General features: G+C 24.8%; 2 protein-coding genes across 2 annotated transcripts; both read right to left on the bottom strand.

The window, feature by feature from the left end:
• Positions 1-8,557: 8,557 nt before the first annotated feature.
• On the bottom strand, positions 8,558-11,296 carry OCT59_025038 (uncharacterized protein; the record flags this gene model as incomplete). The annotated part of the gene is made up of 11 exons (XM_066135777.1): positions 8,558-8,565; positions 8,637-8,705; positions 8,758-8,938; positions 9,000-9,453; positions 9,527-9,922; positions 9,993-10,165; positions 10,232-10,342; positions 10,407-10,508; positions 10,584-10,676; positions 10,737-10,823; positions 11,111-11,296. 11 exons carry the CDS (start codon positions 11,294-11,296, stop codon positions 8,558-8,560), a joined length of 1,860 nt encoding a protein of 619 aa, XP_065991825.1.
• Positions 11,297-13,526: 2,230 nt separating this feature from the next.
• OCT59_025037 (uncharacterized protein) lies at positions 13,527-14,968 on the bottom strand. The gene is made up of 2 exons (XM_066135773.1): positions 14,376-14,968; positions 13,527-14,251 (listed from the first exon to the last, which is right to left on the bottom strand). The coding sequence occupies exons 1-2, from the start codon at positions 14,470-14,472 to the stop codon at positions 14,139-14,141; spliced, it is 210 nt and encodes a 69-aa protein (XP_065991824.1). The 5' UTR covers positions 14,473-14,968; the 3' UTR covers positions 13,527-14,138.
• Positions 14,969-18,911: the final 3,943 nt, after the last annotated feature.

The following is an 18,911-nucleotide window of genomic DNA, read 5'->3' as shown; positions in this document are numbered from 1 at the left end:
TTTTTTGGCATCTTGTAGTCCAATTTTAATAAATTTTCTTTAAACTGTAAAATTCAAAAAGTTACAAATAGCTAATTTGCTAAAAATGTAATTTATACCTTGTTTTAAAAATACACTACTTGGATAAAAGTAGCAAATACCTAATTTTACTTAATTGTTCAAAAATATATATATTAATATTACTCAAAATTTTAATATATAATAAAATGAACACTAAAAAACATATACCGTAAAGTTTTGAATATAAGCAACATTTTTTTTGTTATAGGAGTACTTATATTTGGATAAATTTATATATTTGGTATAAAATGTGTCCATTTTAAAAAAAGTTTTTCTGGGATCTTTGATGCAAAAATGAACTAAAATTTTTTGTGATATTAAACAAGTTCGTGACATTAGAACATCAGGTTTAAAAATAACTATCACTTGCTATTCTCAAAATGGAATCACCTTGAGATTGACCAAAATTATCATAGCCATTCAAGTTAAGGAACGTTAACTTTGCTTTCAGATAATATAAAAATTTGTGAATGCTTATATTTGTGAAGGTGCTTATATACAGTATTTAAAATTTTATATTGTTAGCTTTTATATAATTTCATTAATTAAATAATTAAAAAATATTTTTTTTTTGTAAATAACTACTAAATTAAAAAAATGAAAAATACAATTGATATCAATACTCAATATTTTTTTGATTTCTATTTCTAAAAAAAATAAAGATGTAAAAATTTATATACTAATTCTTTAAAGCAATAACTTTTAAATAATATAAAATTTAATATATATAATTTGCAATAATAATATAAATTTTTTGCAATTTTAATTCAATTTTCTTTTTTTACAATTTCTCTATAAACTATATAATAACATGTAAATTAATTGACGATCCGCGAGTCAACTAGAGAAATTACATATAAAATTTGACGCAAATCATATACTAATTTGTCATAATACGCCAACTTTAATGATTGATGTAAGCTTATAAACGTAGTTTACTAAAAATAACACAAACAATAAAGTAAATGTCGCACTTTTATTTTTCAAAGCTACAAAGTGTAAAACTTTTTTTTGACGAAGTTTACCTTGAGCACGCGGCATTTACTATGTTATTAGGTAAACTAAGGTTTTAAAAGTACAAATTATGGAAATTTTTTTATATTTCACTAAACTTTCATGCATATTGCTTTATTTTTGATTTATTTTATTAGTAAACTATGCTGTAATAACTTTTAACTCGACAAATTCAAGACTTTTTCACACTCATTATACAAGTGATATGGTATGATAAAACTAGTTTTTGTCTTTCGAATCTCAGATCTCTTAGAAATTGGACTTTTTTCCAATGTTACATTATGATTTTTTTGCATGAGATTGGTGGGAAAACTGTGGAAAACTATTTCATTAAAGAAAAATGGCGTTATTTAAACATTTGGCTAGAAGAAATTCGTAACAACCCCACATTCAGAAATGCGGCTTTTAATTAATAAATTTCCGTCAAATTTTATTATCGTTTTCGCTACTTGACTCGCGGATCACCAATTAAATGAAAATTCAATAGGATCCCACCATAGAAAATTAGCTCTTTACTAATACCGTATATAGTGGGCCGCAATCTTTTGGTATCTTGCAAAAATCAGGGGTTTGACCCTGTATTTCCAGTCTAAGGCAAAGTCCAAAAATTCCATTTTTTGCAAATATCTCACGATCTACCAGTCTAATTTGAACGATCTTTTTTTTATTTTGAAGAGCTCAATGAGAGCTATCAAACAAAAAAAGATGGCTCAAATCTGATCACTGGATTACAAGATAATTGTAAAATATCCTCCCGGGTACTTATACAATTCTATGAAATTTTTTAAGGGGTGCTATGCATAGGGGGAGCTATGGCCCGCGATATACGGTAGTTTTTACCTTACTTTTTTCTTAAATTCTATTGGTTAATTAGCTAAAAAGGAAAAAAATCAATATAATATAATATAAAATTTCCTTTTATAATAAGATCTGCAAAGAATTTTATATATAATTTTTACCTTAGATCTAAGAAGCAAAATCCTAATTTAATACATATACTTACAGAAATTTATATGATTACATATTTACATATTAGAATTTACTTTATAAAAAAAAATTTTACTTAAAATATATTTAAAATATATTTAATTTTCTTATTTTACACTTAAAATATACTGAAAATTGAATTTTTGCAAAATTTGAATTAACTTGTATTTAATATATACTTAAAATATATTTAATTTACACTTAAATTTTGTCTATTTCAGTATATTTTAAGGATATTTAAAATAAGAATATTTTAAGTATATTATTATATACTTAAATTATACTTAAATGATATTAAATTTTGCTTATTTTAGTATATTTTAAGTATAAATAAAATTTTAAATACTGAATACTTAAATACTAATACAAATAATTTACCAATCTCTGAATTTTTTTCAAATAATAAAAGCAAATTTAATGGATTTAATTTAACTATTACTAAAGCGCTTAGATGGAAAGTTAATAAACCTTTTAAATTTACTATAAAAGATAATTCTGAATATATTTTTAAAGCACTAAAATAGTATATAAATGTAGTAGTTATTTCTAATTATTCTAAAGAACATGAAAGAAAATTTAATTATCACTATTATTAAAAATTATACTTGTATTAATAATGGTAAGTTCAAGCCAATTCTATGATTAATAAATATAATAAGAACTTGAAAAGTTAAAGATATTTCTAATTCAACTAAAAATTAGTTTTATATAAAGGATTATAGAAAGATATATATTATTACAATTTTTCAGTAATTAGAGATTTATTAAGATAAATAAAATTTATCACTTCAAGTATCTAGCAATTTCTTTAATCTGACTAGTAAAGAAGACTTAAAAAAAATATAAAAAGCTTAAAAAGCATCTTATAAAGACCAAAGAAATGTTCTATTTGACTTTAAGTATTAGCATATAGCTGAAGAGAGAATATCTATTACTTCTAATATCATTTTAAAATTTAGCTCTATATTATCAGTCTGAAAATTATTATTCAAAGTTCTGAAATTCGATTCGATTCAGATTCGATTCAGATTTGATTCAGACTCAATTCGACCTCCAAAAATTATTATCTCAAGATCTAGTGATTTAATTTCAATGATCTTTTTTTAATCGATAGGTCTCATTGCCCTAATCAAAATAAAAAAAAATTATTAAAATCGGACTGCTAGATCAAAAATTATTCGTAAAATATGTTTTTATTATTCAGAAGCAATTAGGGTTACACCGTATCATGAATTGATTTGTGTAGAACATTAGCTCTTATTAAAGATATTCACTATTGTTTTATATTTCATAAATATATTAAATATCAATATAGTATTTTTCAGCCATTTTTTTTAATGCATTGAATATTATACCTTTTAATTCTCAAATCTCTTTAATATCAAATTCTAATAATGATTAAGTTGCATTGAATTAATAAAATTTTTCATGAAGATAGGTAACCATTTTTAGTCAGAATATATATGCAAAAAACTACTAATAATTTTTTTTAATATCTTTTAATATATATTAGGGGAGTTACATATATTATGTAATATTCAGTTTAATATAAACCTACCCCCCCCCCCACTTTCGAGATTTAATAACCAATCAAATTATAATATTTATAAATTATATATTTTATTAAGTGTAACGTAAGATTTTGGTTACCCCCTTCCCCCTTTGATAATTACATAATATCTGTAAACTCCCTTATTATTTCTGATAATTCAATATAATTATATCAATATCTTTTGGTACAAATTAGTGTTTTTCAATACATATTAGTATTCTTTAATATGAATCAATATTTTCTTTCAGTATATATTAATAAGTATGAATGTATATTAGTATTTTTCAGTATATATTAGAGATTTTTTTTTTTCAATAAATATCAATAGGTATTAGATTTGCCAAAAAAAAAAATAATTTAATTTAAAAATCTGGCTGAATTTTTCTTCAAAATAAAAAAAAATATCAATAAAATATCCAAATTTATACTTTTAAAAATTTAAATAATGGTAATAAACTTGAAGATTCTTTAGTAAATTAATATTTTTTAAGCTAAATAGAATTTAAAAAAGAGCTTTCTTACATAAAAAAAAGACCATGAAGTTGCTATATATTGGAAAAGTCAATTTGCAAATAGTTATGATGTCTTAAATAGAAAAAATAAGCATATGTAGAATTCTTTAAATCCAATAAAAAAAGAAAATAAATGCATACAGGATGATGACTTTAATAAATCTAAAAAAAAAAATGAAAAACTTTCTAATTGTATATATTAACTTGAAGAGAAAATAATACAGTTATATTTAGAGATAAATAATCTTAAGTTTGAAAACAAGATAAAGCAATTATAAAAGATTTTAAACTTTAAATTACCTATAAAAATATTTTTCTTATAGATATTAAAAATGAATTTTTTATAAAATTAGAAAAAATACTAGTTCTTAAATTCAAAATGAAAGAAGAGATGCAAGTACTTCAATTAAGAGTAAAAGAGTTGGAGCAGAATGCTTTTTTAATATGGAAGAAGTTATTAGAAATGGATTTTCTCAAATATAAATTGAAACTGAAAAATGGAAATTAACTACTGAAAATATTAGTTTAGATTGATAAAAAGGAATTTAGAAGATTCATTAATTAAAAAGAATAATAAATTAGTACAAATAAAAAATGATTTAGTTATCTTATAAATATAGATGAGAGCATAAAGCATAAATTATCCAAAATATTAAACATCTAGCAATAACATGGTCTTTCAGTATGATAGTTAGTAAAAGAAATAGTACAAGTAAAATCAATCTACTGGTAAATCTTGTATTTACCATTTTGATAAACTAAAATAGATATTTGTTAGATAATATCAAGTAAACCCTATTATAAGAATATTAGATTAGAATAAATTTCTAGTGTAAAATCATTTTTACATTAGTTGTAATCATTTTTGAGGATATATATATTACTTTTGAATTTATTTAAAATTGAATTATACTATTTTTATATAGGCAATATCAGAATATTTCTTCTTGCTATTCTACTCAAAAGTACCATTATATATCAATGATCATTTATGAAAATTTAATGTTTCTAGTGCAGTTTAATGCTAGCAATAATACATAAGATTTGGTTAAAGTTATTAAATAATATACTGATGATGTAAAGGATATATCTATATGATTATTAATAGTTACTTCTGTAAGGATAAATTTATTGTATTTGATTTCAGTAAATAAAAGATAATTCTTTTACAATTTAGCTAAAATTTAACATTCTATTGAACTTGCAAAAGGAAAAAAAGCAAGACAAAAATATAATGCAAAAAGCATTTAAACTAATAAATAGAATTTGATTTAGATTTACTAAAATGAATATCTTCTATAGTTGCCAACTTTTTTTTTGCCTTTTACTTTTTTATGTAGAAGCAATATCATGTCAATATAAATTGTATAATATAAGATATGATAGAGAATATAGTTAAAGAAACTGTGAAAGAATATTTAAAATAGGTTTCAAGTTTATAATATATTTAATATTATTAACCTTGCATTTTTATAGGATTTAAATAATGAAATTAATAATTTTTTTTAGAGTTCTTCTGAACAACAGCTACCCAATCTGTTTTTTAATTAAAATCATTATTTCAAATATTATGAAAATAAATATATTAAATTTATTATTGCAATAGATAATAACATTTATTTTTTTTGATTTTTTAAATTAATATCTTTAAACTAATAAAAATTTTATCCTTATTGCGGAAGTAAAATTACTTCATCTAATATTATTGAGTTTGAGAAGTTTGAAAATAACAGTGATAAACCAGTTTAAATATGTTAATAATAGAATTCTTATTTTTTTATTTTATATATTTGATATTTCACAGTTTAATTATATTATTTAGTTAAATTATAAAGCAGCAGATGAAAATAAGGATGATAAAAGTCCTTCTAAAATAGACAAATTAGTTTTTTATGAGCATACTATATTATTTTAGATAATGTAAAAATGCATTTGAAGTCAGAAAAAATAGTTGAAGATATTTTTTACAATTTTACTAAAAATATAGAGTAAGCAGCAGGACATCTGCAAAGGGTATAAGCAGGTTTAAATAATTTGACTATGAACTTAAAGAAGATAAATAACAAATAATATAGTCAAGAATTCTTTGATAGTATTGCTGCCTGAAACTCATTTAACAATAAAATTCAAAAATCTGAAACTCAAAATCTATTTTTAATGAAAAAATTGGTAAATCTGAAACTTTTCTAAATTATAATAGTTTTAAAAAAATATAAAAACAGTTTAAGCAATTAATTTTATTATAAAAGAATTTTAAATTAAATTTTAACTAAACTAAAATTTTGAAAAAATAGGTTTAGCAAGTATCTGATGCTTAAAATAACTACTTATTAATTCTATCATTCAGTTCTAGACCTACTTGATTCTATTTTAATATATAGAACCCTTATATTGAATTTATGCTTAAAATCAGGCTGGACTATTTTTCTACTATTTAAAATTTCTGGTATTAAAATTAAATTAGAATTAAACCTGAAATACCAAGAACAAACCCATTTCATCTAGCTGTTCTAGCCTAATTTTAATCTCAAATAATATAATAAAAAAAATATATTATCTACTTATCTTAGAAATAGAAATGGTTAAGTCAGTCCTGATTTGATTCTGGTCTCAAAACCTATCAGTCCTATTGAATGAACCTATAAATCAGGTTCTGTTAGGATTAATCTTAGATCTAGTCCCAGGACTTGGTTCTGAACTAAATTATTTATAGATTTTATAGATCTAGTAATAACTAAATATAAAAAAAAGTGAGTTAGGGTATTGGGTTTTACTTTTTTTATTAATAATTCTATATAAAAAAGTAAGTTGTGATATTGAAATTTAATATTTTATATTAATTTTATATAAAAAAAGTGAGTTGCAGTATTGCGATTCACTTTTTTATATTGATTCTATATAAAAAAAGTGAGTTGTGATATTACTGATTCATATTTTTATATAATTTAATATAAAAATATACCACTGATGATAATAGATTTATGTCACCATCACCTATTGGCTCTAAATGAAACACTCAATATACTTTTATAAAGAGCAGTACATCAAAGGACAAACAATAGGCGCAGAAGGTTAAGGAGACCAAGCAACATGATTCAGAAAAAGGAATATCTACAATTATAACCAACTATACTCCTCAAAATAAAGAGAGCGTTAAAGAGATTGTAATATATGATATTCCTGCAACAAAAATTCAATTCAAAATTCTTAATGGCTTTAAAGATTGGGGCTATGTTATTGTAATGAAAATAAAGACGCAAAAGAAGTATGTGACAGTTACACTGTCAATAGGATTCTTCAAGAGGATATTGAATTTGTGGAATGAAGGAACTTGGACAGCTCTTTACTGTGATCTGACTGTATGATAGTTTTCAGCAACCTGAACTTTAAAGTATACTTATATCCAAAATTATTTTAGTATTACAGAAATATGTAATTACGTAATTCTGTAATTATTAAGTAATTCATTAGAAAAACTCCGTATTCCGTAATTAATTTCGGACTCCGTAATTAATTTTGTATTACGAAAATATTTGGCCAGAATTAGCCTTAATTTTGGCTGATTTATATATAAAAACTTTAATAAATAATAACTCAGCATCCAGTGATCCGTTTTGGATGATCTTACTACCATTTGATTCATCTCGATAAGGCGATTCTAATGGTAGTATGATCATTTAAATCCAATCACTAGATCGCGCTCTGATACCAATAACTTTTAAATATTTATAGCATAATAGCTCCATCAATTTCAATATTAGAAAGATGATCTTACCGCCATTAGAATTATCTCATCATGATGAATCGAATGGTGGTAAATTCATTTAAATCCAATTACTAGATCGTGCTTCAACACCAACATTCATTAAATGTTTATAGTAATTTTACTCCATCAATATCGATGCTATAAAAATGATATACATATCATTAGATTTGTCTTGATGAGACGAATCAAATGAATAGTAAGAGCATCGAAATCTGATTACTAGATCCTGAGATATTTGCAATTTCGCACTATTATACAAATTTTTAAAATTTCGGAAACAACTATACGTGAGAGATTCTTCACACAATGCATGCAGTACTATCAGTTTATATATATGTGTAATAAATTTTATTATAAAAATTTTTCTTGCCGGCGTTACAAATTGTGTTTTTATTAAGATAAAAAAAAATCACATGCGCGTTTTGTTTCGGAACACCGATAAAAATACCGACGTCTATACAATAAAAGCCTGTTTTATTTTCCAATCATGTTACATCTCCACATCGTAAAATACACGTTAAAAAATACAAGGCGAACAATAAAAAAATCGGGAACTGCATTTTCATTTTAGCGCACTATATTAAAAAAGGTTCCTTGCAACTTATATTAAGTGTCCGTCTCTTATAGCAAGACCCAGCAAACATTTTTATCGAATAAACCAATAGATCAAAATTCTGAATCACAACTCAAATCAAGAGTAAAATTAGTCACTTGCAAGAGCAATTGAGAAAAGAAATTGACTCACCAATCAAAGGTATAGAAAGTAGGTATAGAAAGCAAATAAAGCAAAAGAAGTTAGCAGGAAGGTTAGAAGCTTATCTACAACCTTCTCTTTTTTACTGCGCTCTTTTTCTTCGAATTTTCACTCTTTGGTCTCTTTTTCTTTCTTGGGGTGGGCCAAGAATCGGCGAAACGTTCAATCGATGATTGTGACGTAGAAGAATAATTTCCAACATTTAATATATCATTTAGCAAATCATCATCATCTCCTGGTTCAATATTTGCATTCCGGATATTCAGTATACGTAAGTTATCCCTTATAATAAGCTGTGAAATGATTAGGAAAACAGTAAGATGAATGAAACCGTATGTACAGTACAAGTCTTACCTTATGTTGATATACTGCTGCCATAAGTTTTAGAAAAGATTTTATTCCATCTTCAGAGAATTTGCTATCTACATGGTGAGATACAACATCCTTCCTAAAAATACAAATCGATCCTCCGGCACGATATAATCTCGTGAACTGAATCCATAGACCGAGATGCAAAATACCGAAAACCTGAAGATTATTAGCTTTTTGTTCGTCATAATTTGCTGTTCTCACAAGATCAGCATACATATCTCGAAGCGTTTTCGGCATTTTGAACGTTTCAAGAAGATACTTTCGATCCGAAACACCCAAAAATGATCTCGCCGCTTCGATAACACCCACTTCAAGATTTCTGTCAACTATGTATACTATCCCATCGATTTTGCGTCCTGTCAATTTTCTGGTTTTTGTGTTTCCTGACCGACCGCGGTTTTTCCTGTTGGCGCTAGCTAGTGATGGTGCGTCGGTCCTACAAGTAGTGATAAATAAAATTATGTTAAAAGTGAATATATTATATACACCAGTGGAAAAAATGGTTAAACCTCTTAATATCCGTGCATAATTGAATATCCCTCATACAAAGGTCGATGCACGTCCCAAAAAAAGCGACAGTAAACCAATTTTCGTATTGGTTTCTAATTAAGGGGGCATCTATATTTTCATATAGATTTACTAGTGTTCGCACTGCCATTTGTATCCACTCCTGATTGTAGTGCTTGTTGATATCATAGATGGTCCCATCTTGTAAATACGATGTCAACACGGAATTACGAAGCTCACTTAATGTTTTCTTCCCGTATCTCACCAGCTCCTCCCCAATTTCACGCGGAACACCTGGAATCCTAATTCGATCCTCAGTTAATTCGTTCCACTCCGTTTGGGTGAACAATGCCTTGACATTTTCGTCGTCATAATTTATAATGTAGGAATGGGCATGGCTGATAACATATGTCAGGATCACGAATAATAAGATAAAAAAAAGAGTGATCAAATTTTGAGAAAACTGACTGTTCATGCTCCATATCTTTGGCGAAATCGAAAAGAACATCTTCAACTATTTTTCCTGACTTCAAATGCATCTTCGCATTATCTGGAATAGCATGGTGCGATTCGCGAAAAGCCAATTTGTCTATTTTAGGAGGATTTTCATCGTCCTTAATTTCATCTGTTTCATGATCCGACTAAATAACATAATTAAACTGTGAGATATGTGAAATAAAATAATAAGAATTCTGTTATTAACATACTTCAACTGGTTCATCACTGTCACTCTCAAACTCCTCAAACTCAATATCATCGGACGAAGCAACTTTACTTCCGCAATAAGGACAAAATCTCATTGGTCCGGAAATATTAATCTAAAGAATCAAAATAAAAGGTAAATGTTGTTATCCATTGCAATGACAAATTTAATGCATTTACCTCCATGTGACATTTGGAACAATGATCTCGATCAGAAAACAAGGTGGGAAGTTGTTGCTCGGAAGAACTCTGGAAAAAATCATTAATTTCATCATTCGAATCCTACAGAAATGCAAGGTCAATAACATTGGATGTATTATGAACTTGAAGTCTGTTTTACGTTTTTTAAAGAATCACCTTTGTTGTAGCTAAATGTGCTTTCACAGTTTCTTCAGCCATGTTCTCCATCATATCTTGCGTCTTACTACTAATATTTACATGACATCGTTTCTGCACAAGAAAGCTATTTAGTAAAAACTCTAAGAGTTTTTCAGCAAAAAATATGCTTACTGTTCGCAAATTTTTCTCATACTCTAAATACATAAGCTCGATTTCGTTCCAGAAAATGTTGACATCCTCGTTATGCTGTCGATGATTCTAGAAAAAAGAAAAGGGAAACATTAAAAATTTGTAATGACGATGTTGTATGGTGCCGATGAAAGAATATCTAGGTTCGGACCACAGCATTCACGTAGAATATTAGAGGAACGGCGCGTAGAACGTCCTCATAGCTGTGAGAGTCATAAATGACTTCTGAGGTTCCCACACACCACCACATTCACGTAGAATATTAGAGGAACGGCGCGTAGAACGTCCTCATAGTCGTGGAAGTCGCAAGCAACTTTGCAAAAACCTCATACCGCACCGCTTTGCAATACAATAACCTTAAATGCTTCTAACAACTGTTTGGCCTTTGATATTTTTTGACGGGATTCAAGATTTTTCTTGAGTAAAAATGATTCCTTTCTGAAAGAAAAGGTGAAGTTGTTTTCATTACGGCGGTGCTTGTAGTAACTAAGGAAGTTCCATTCTTCGGAAGGCGTATTAAAATAAGTTGTGGTTTCGGTCATTATTTGGCTCGAGTGATTATAGTTAAAAAATACTTCAGGAATTGATTGATCGACTTGATCGTATGTGATCTTGATTTTTGATCGGTTACACTAAAAATTACGACCAATAAATTTTAACTGTAGAATGATCAACTAACCAATCACGTATTTTTTTTGTAAATTATATAAAAAGTAAAAAAAAGTATAAAATCCATCGGTGTATACGTCATACACAATGTGGATAATATAGTTATTGAGTATGATATATACCTCCGATGTTGTATAGTATAATGTAAAAAAACTATACTGTATAGATAAAAGCTATACTGTATACAGTAAATAAAAAATTATACTGTATAGATTTTCGTCAACTATACTATACAACATCGGAGGTATATATCATACTCAATATCGTTTAACCGCACAATGTGTTATTCCGTTATTCCATATCTAATAAATACTCCATATACACCGATACTCCCCTGAGTCCCCTCCTTTTCGGGGCCTAAGGCATCGGTGAATATTTCAGTTATTCATTGATATTTGATACCCATGAAATAAAAAGTATGTAATTTAAAAATATATTTTATAAATAAATTAGACGACTCAGTGTAAACCAAATAACAGTTTGAACTTTGAAACTTGTTATAGTAATTCCATATAATCAGTAATTCTATTAATGCACTGTAACTTAATGCTGTATTATATGTACAAATTGTACATTTACAAATTCATATGAATATACCACATTTATCCCATGAAAAAGGCAACAGAAAATGAAAATAGTAATTCTCAATATCTGATATAATTTATGATTTTTATACTGTATTTACACCCGATGTTTCCACACGGAATAACATGTGTTTACACATTACACAGACTCCCCAACTGAATCACCCAATTTGTCTCTGACGTTAGAAAAACTGGGGGGATCCTGCAAAACTGGGATTAACATTAAAAAGTCATCATCATTTCATTTAATTGATTATTAGTTTGTTGTAACTAAGATCATTAAGTTTATACGGTAGGTTAACCCCTGCAATTGACGAGAATCGATTGTGTATCCGACTTCTTTTCATTAACGATCATGCAAAAAAAATAGGAGAAAAGAAAAAAAAAATGGAAGATTTGTACTATGATCTCATTTTCACGGAACAAATAAACGGTTAATTCCATTGTGATGATAGAAGATAGATAATCTGCAATAAAAAGACAGGTAAGGTAAATTACATAATATTTAAAGTTGTTGTGTAATTTACAAAATGAGAACTGATTTTTTAAAAGCATTGTAATGGGAATATATTTAAAGATCAAAGATGAAAAATGGATTACTTGGGTATTTACTTTATGATATCACTGATATTACCGATATTACCGGAGTATTGATAGTATTTGATTTACCGGAGTAAAAATTCATTAAAATCCATTGAATATTAATTTTGATTGGTTAAAAAAAGAGGGCTAACGTTCTTTATCTCAAATTAAATTGGTCGATCATTTATATTAAAAGGTAGTATTCGAACAGGAATTCTTTATTATGAAAACTTAGTTGATTTGCCATCACCTTTTACGGTAAACATGGTAAAGCTTATCAAATCAACATATTATGTAAATAGAAAGGTTTTGTATGTATCATTTCATTCATTCTTTGATTTCCCAATTTTTTTCATTCATGTGCACTTTTTCTTTTAAAATGATAATGAATAATTGTTTTCACGAGCAAATTTTGACTGTACAATGATTTTTTTCTCTAAAAATAAAATGTTAAAAACGATTTTAACCAAAATGGTCATGCCAAGAAATATATAAATTGTTTATATAAACATGAGATCTTTTTTTGGATTTTTACAATCGTAACGATTTTTTTTTTTTAAAAAAAAAAGAAGGGTAATATATTTTATAGGCGCGTAAATTTGGACAGATCATACAAATAAATTTTTAGTTTCACGAACATTAATGGGGGAAAACCTTTATTGGAGAAGGAAAAGGTAATGTCATCAACATCTCTTTCTATTCGAGTGTAAAAAGCGAACGCCCGCTTCAATAATTACCATTTACACGTTTGTTAATCATACTTCCCAAAAAAAGTATTTAGCCCGTTATAAAATTACAACTACCGGGGAGGAACACCCTTGTTTATTTATATTATTTCCATTTTTGGTTTTGTCATTGAAAAAGTCATTTCTAGTTAAGATCCTGATATAGTGTTTATTATCATGGATGTTGAATTAATATTTTTTTTTTATTGTTTAACCTCAAGGTTATTCTTAAAAACTGAAAAATAATATAAAAAAAAAAATACTAATCTCCGTGTAATTAATTATTAGAAAGGAAAAAAAAAAAAAAAAAATTTTTTTTTATGAAAGAATATAAAAAAAGAAAAAAAATCTGATAAAAATGTCTAAAAAAAGAATAATATAATTAAAAATGTCTACATTTTTTTTCTTTAATGATTAACCCGCACAGGAAGAAATATAAAAAAAAAATTATCAAAAAGTAATAATTAATTAATTAAAAAAAAAATGGATAATTTTTTCTAAGAAAAAAAGGTTATGTTTTGTAAAAAAAATGTGAATAAAAAAGAGAAAAAAAAAGTTCAAACGCTTTATATAAAAACCCAAAAATAAAAAAATGAACTACCATTTAAAACACGTTAAAAAAAACAAAAAGAAATTTAAATTTTGAAATATTATGATACATTTTTTTAAAAAAAAAGAAGAAAAATGAAATAAATTGAAAATAAACGAAAAAGTTTTGTAAAAGTTTTTTTTTTTTTCAACACCACCGCAGCATTGAAAGAATTATTATTAGAGTTTTAATTATACTAATTGTTCTTTATAATAATCTAAAGACATTAATAAAATCATAAATATAACGACGAGTGAAAATCTGTATCGAAGTTTGTTAAAAACATATTATTTGATTGTGCGAATGTTGTATAGGCGAGAAGCGTTATTCCAACGATAATACATGAATCTATTATTGAGAGAAAAAAAAAGAAAGAAGAAGGTTTTAAAATTAATTTCTCATAAAATAAAATATAACAAAATTTACAAAAAATTTACGCAATTTACGCAATTTACGCGCAATTAATACTTACTGAATAAAGCTTTTTCCCAAGGTTCAAGTGATTTAGAAGTAGATATATCACTTTGATATTTCATTAATGAAAAATAATTGTTGATTGTTGTCAACATTCTTAATAATATAACGTTTTTTTTTTCGTAAAAAAAATCGAATTGTTCGTATAAAATTAAAAAAAAGTCTTTTATGTTCGATAAAATTGATAAAATTCAAGATTTTGCTTTTTTCAAAAAATAATATATAAATTTTTTTCGTTAAAAGAAATAAGACCTTTTTCTTAAAATTTAAATTAATAAAAAAAAAATTCCAAAAAAAAAGGTAAAGAAAAAAAATTTAAGAAAGATTTTTTGGGGTTTATATATAAGTTATTCAAGTGCTGTTGTAAAACTATGATGCTAAAAAAAAATCTTTATTCGGAATATCCTTTTATTGAGAGATGTCGGAAAAAACAACGAAACAAAGAGATTTACGACTTAAAAATTCATAGTCATGCGTATTGCTGGTCTTTATTATATTAACAGGAAAAAATATAAAAATATAAATATGATTTTTGAAAGTTCGTTTTGTTATAATTTTTTAATATAAATTATGTGAAAATCAATTTTTTTTTAAAAAAAAAAAAAAAATCTGTGGTGGTTGAACACAATTTATATTTTTGTTTGTTATATATGATAAAATCGGATTTACCCTACTCGTATGCTTTTATATTAATTGCATAAAAAAATTATGAAATAATTAAGAATGACCACTTTATTTGGTAATATTTCAATACACGCGTCTGAGTTTTATTTTTATGTGATACTTTTTTTTTTTAGTAACAATTCTATAACAAAAATAGATTTTTTTACAATAATAGTAAATAATAAAGGGATTAAAAGGGATTTCGCAAATTACCGTATACAATTATACAATTATTAAAATATATTATGTTGAAACTCCTTAAAATGGTTATTTTCCAGAAAATCCTTTCTTATCCTCCCTTGGCGATGTGGCAAATTATTTTGCCAAGCCATCCTCATCTTATGTTCATATGTTGATCGACATCATAGTCAAAGCTTTTGGTTCCAAAAAAAAATTAATTTTTTCGGTTAAAGAATATTCGATTTCTTTTCTCCATATTCTCTGAATTTGGTATCACTATGATATCATGATACTATGAAGTAAAATTTTTTATCAAAGATCTGCTGAGCTTTAATTTTATCTAGAACTTTTTGATTTTAGTTAATTTTGTTATACACGTGATTTATGATGTGATTGATTGTTTATTTCAGGTTTGGTGAGTAAAAAAATTTTGTCATGATTTTCATTTCTAAAAATAATAAAAAAAATTTTTAGTACCTTTTTTAAATATAATGTCAGGAGATTTCATGCGATGACATAAAATAATTTGTCAAAAGGAAAAAAAAGGAAAAATTTTTTTAAAATAAAAACAACAAATTGATTTGCCACTATTCCCAACAACTTATTATCCAGTAATTTATTATATGATTTGAGTAACCAATAATATTATTAACATGCAATTATAATATGCAGAAAATAGATGTGGCAAATTAATGATATTTTTATTTATATTTTTATTTATTCTAAAAATAATTAGTTATTTTACAAATTCGTACATTTCTTACAGGAAGTGCTTTGTTACTCCTGTCCTGCTGCAACTTCTTTTATAACAAGATAAATAATATCATAATTGTTTTATGTCATGTATTTTCATCCTAATTTAGAAAAAAATAAATTAAATTTTTACTTTTTTGGTTTAAACTATCATATGGGATGACCCCATTTTTTTTTTATATATATTTAAAAAAATATTGATAACCGAGATAATGCAATAGAGATATTGTATTTTATTACTACCGTTTAATATGTGTAAATCATATTATAATCAAAAAAAAAAAGATCTGTTAACAAACAATCACTAATTTATATATAGTATACCAATTAGGAATGAGAATTGATTTTTTTTTGCCGACCTGTTAACTAAAATATAGTCAATGTCGAATGTTAACGCCTCCAAAAAAAAAAATTACGTTTCAAATAATAATAATAATTGAAAAAATTTTTTTGGTTATAAAAAGAAATAATTATTATTTTTTTTTTTAAATAGAATTTTTTTTTTTTTAAAAAAAAAAAATTTCTATTAAAAACAATTAAAAACAATTATTAAAAATAATTCTATTCTATTAAAAAATCCTGAAACAAAATCAAGTAAACATTACTATCTTATTACCATTAACGAAATATATAATATGCAAGGTAAAAAAAGGATTAAACAAAGGACAACTTCTAAATGTGAGGCTGGTTTTTGTCGATCCTGTGTCAGTTTTTTTTTTAAAGTGTTTGATCCTTTGTTATTATTATTATTATTATCCATTTTAAGTAATTTTTTTTGTTCTAAAGTTACAAGTTCACTTTTTATTTGATTAGTTTTTACATGAATTAATTCTTTTAAAGGTTATCATTAATAAATCAATTTATTTTTATTTTTGAATAAAGATATTTTTATTAAAAATTCAAAATTTTCAAATCACGTGAAAGAATTCATGAAGAATTCGTGAAAAAACAATTTCGTGAAGAATTCGTCATTCTCCTTACGTCATAAAATTCATAAAATTATGCATTGAATTATTCCTAATTTTTTTCTTTGCGTCAATAAATATTAAATTAGATGGAAATAATACAATAGACCGCGTTTCAATTCTATAACGCGAATCTGATCTTAATTGTTTACTTTTAAATAGAATAAGGAAGTTGTGACATGTGAGATTTATGTTTCTAAAGTTTTGAATTAAAAGTACTTTTATATTTTCTAATTGTTTCATCAATTAATCAATTAATCATCTAAAAAAAATTCGATCTAATTAATTAACGAGTATAATGAATTCCTTTATTTAGTAAATAGGTTTCTATAATATTTTTCTAGAAATTTTCATATTTATCATTATAATGAATACTTTTTTAAAAAAAATATTTTCAATAGGTTTAAAAATATATTTTTTTTTTTAAATTTAAAAAAAAAAAATTTTTTTTCAAAATAGAAACTTATATAACCTATATAATAAATTATTCGATCAAAAAGTAATTATTATATGCATCATTATTATGAAAAATTTCAAAAAAGGTTTTTTTTTTTAACAACTTTTTTACAACGACTTTTTACATGAATCAAAAATACATAAAAAAAAAAAAAATTTTTTTTAATTAACATTTACTTACTTTTTTTGGTTCTATCTATTTTATTTATCTCATTATTAATTTATTATTCATTATTAATTTATTATTTATTATTATTATTTATTATTATTATTTATTATTATTATTTTAATTTATTATTAGATTTTTTTCTTTTTAGAAATTTCCCTTTATTGTTCATTCAAAAAAGATTTTTAAAAAGGTTTTTTTCTTAATTTTTTTTTCTTTTCGGGATTTTCGGGGAAAAATTATGAAATGATCGGTTAATTCTTGTATCCATTCATATTATTCATAATTCCGATTCCCGATTTTGAATTCCGAATTCCGATTTTCGGTTAATTTTAAAAACAAAAATTTTCATATGATTTTTTTTTTTGCCTCTTGGTAAATCCTCCTGGTAAATCCTCTTGAGTAAATCCTTTTTTTTGTAAATCCTCTTGGTAATTTTTGATTCTTTTTTTGGTATCAATGATTTTCTATCATCATTTTGGTTAAAATTTCAGGCATAATATTTATGATTTCATTTTTAAATTTTCCGTAAAAAATGCGATCAATAAATAAATATTCATTCCGTGACCAATAAATCAATAAAATCAATAAAATCAACAAAATCAATAAAATCAATGATTACTGATATAATTTCACTTGTATGCCTTATACGGTAATGCATTATGCATTATGCGTTATGCGTTATGCGTTATGCATTATATGTGTTAGAGATCAGGATATGCATTATATACGTTAATTATGCGCAACCGGAACCAAAAAGAAACCAGGAGATAATAATCAAACGGTTTATGTCGGATGAAATCAATAACAATACAATTACAATAATATATCTTTTATATTTAAGTATTATGTATGTTTTAAAAGATTATTTTAATCAACCAAAGGATAAACTTAAAACGAACAAATAATAAAATTATGATTCGAGTTTACTTTTTATAAATATATATATATATTTTTTTTTTAAATCAAATAGTTTTGTTACTATTATATAAAATTCCTAATTTATTTTTATTTTTATTTTTTTTTTACTCGTGTAAAAAAAAAATATGTAAGATAATGTTTATTAATTAATATGATTTGGTAAAAAAATTAAATTAGAATTCTTCAATTAGTTATTTAAAAACAAAATATTTATTATATAATATTATTAGGTGTTGATTATTAGTACCAATAATACCTTACACACTTAGTTCACACTAAGTTATCTACCATCTTTAGTAAATCAATTTACATTTTACTCGGGGTTTAAAATTATTACTAGTAAAATATACTGATATGTTTATATTATTATTATTAATCTCATGATTTTCTTAAAATATAATATTACATATTTCAGATATTAGATATTTAT

The sequence above is a fragment of the Rhizophagus irregularis genome, chromosome 5 (assembly GCF_026210795.1).
Source record: "Rhizophagus irregularis chromosome 5, complete sequence".
In the NCBI taxonomy this organism is placed as follows: Eukaryota; Fungi; Glomeromycota; class Glomeromycetes; order Glomerales; family Glomeraceae; genus Rhizophagus; species Rhizophagus irregularis.
Note: the sequence above shows the minus strand (reverse complement) of the source record. Positions and strands in the feature narration are given on the sequence as shown.

What these genes read in the sequence shown, in the direction of transcription:
- OCT59_025037 (XM_066135773.1), bottom strand. Translation starts at nt 14,472, where the DNA reads ATGTTGACAACAATCAACAATTATTTTTCATTAATGAAATATCAAAGT. An exon ending in TTGGGAAAAAGCTTTATTCA is followed by an intron (nt 14,252 to 14,375) that starts GTAAGTATTAAT and finishes TCTCAATAATAG; the next exon opens with ATTCATGTATTATCGTTGGA.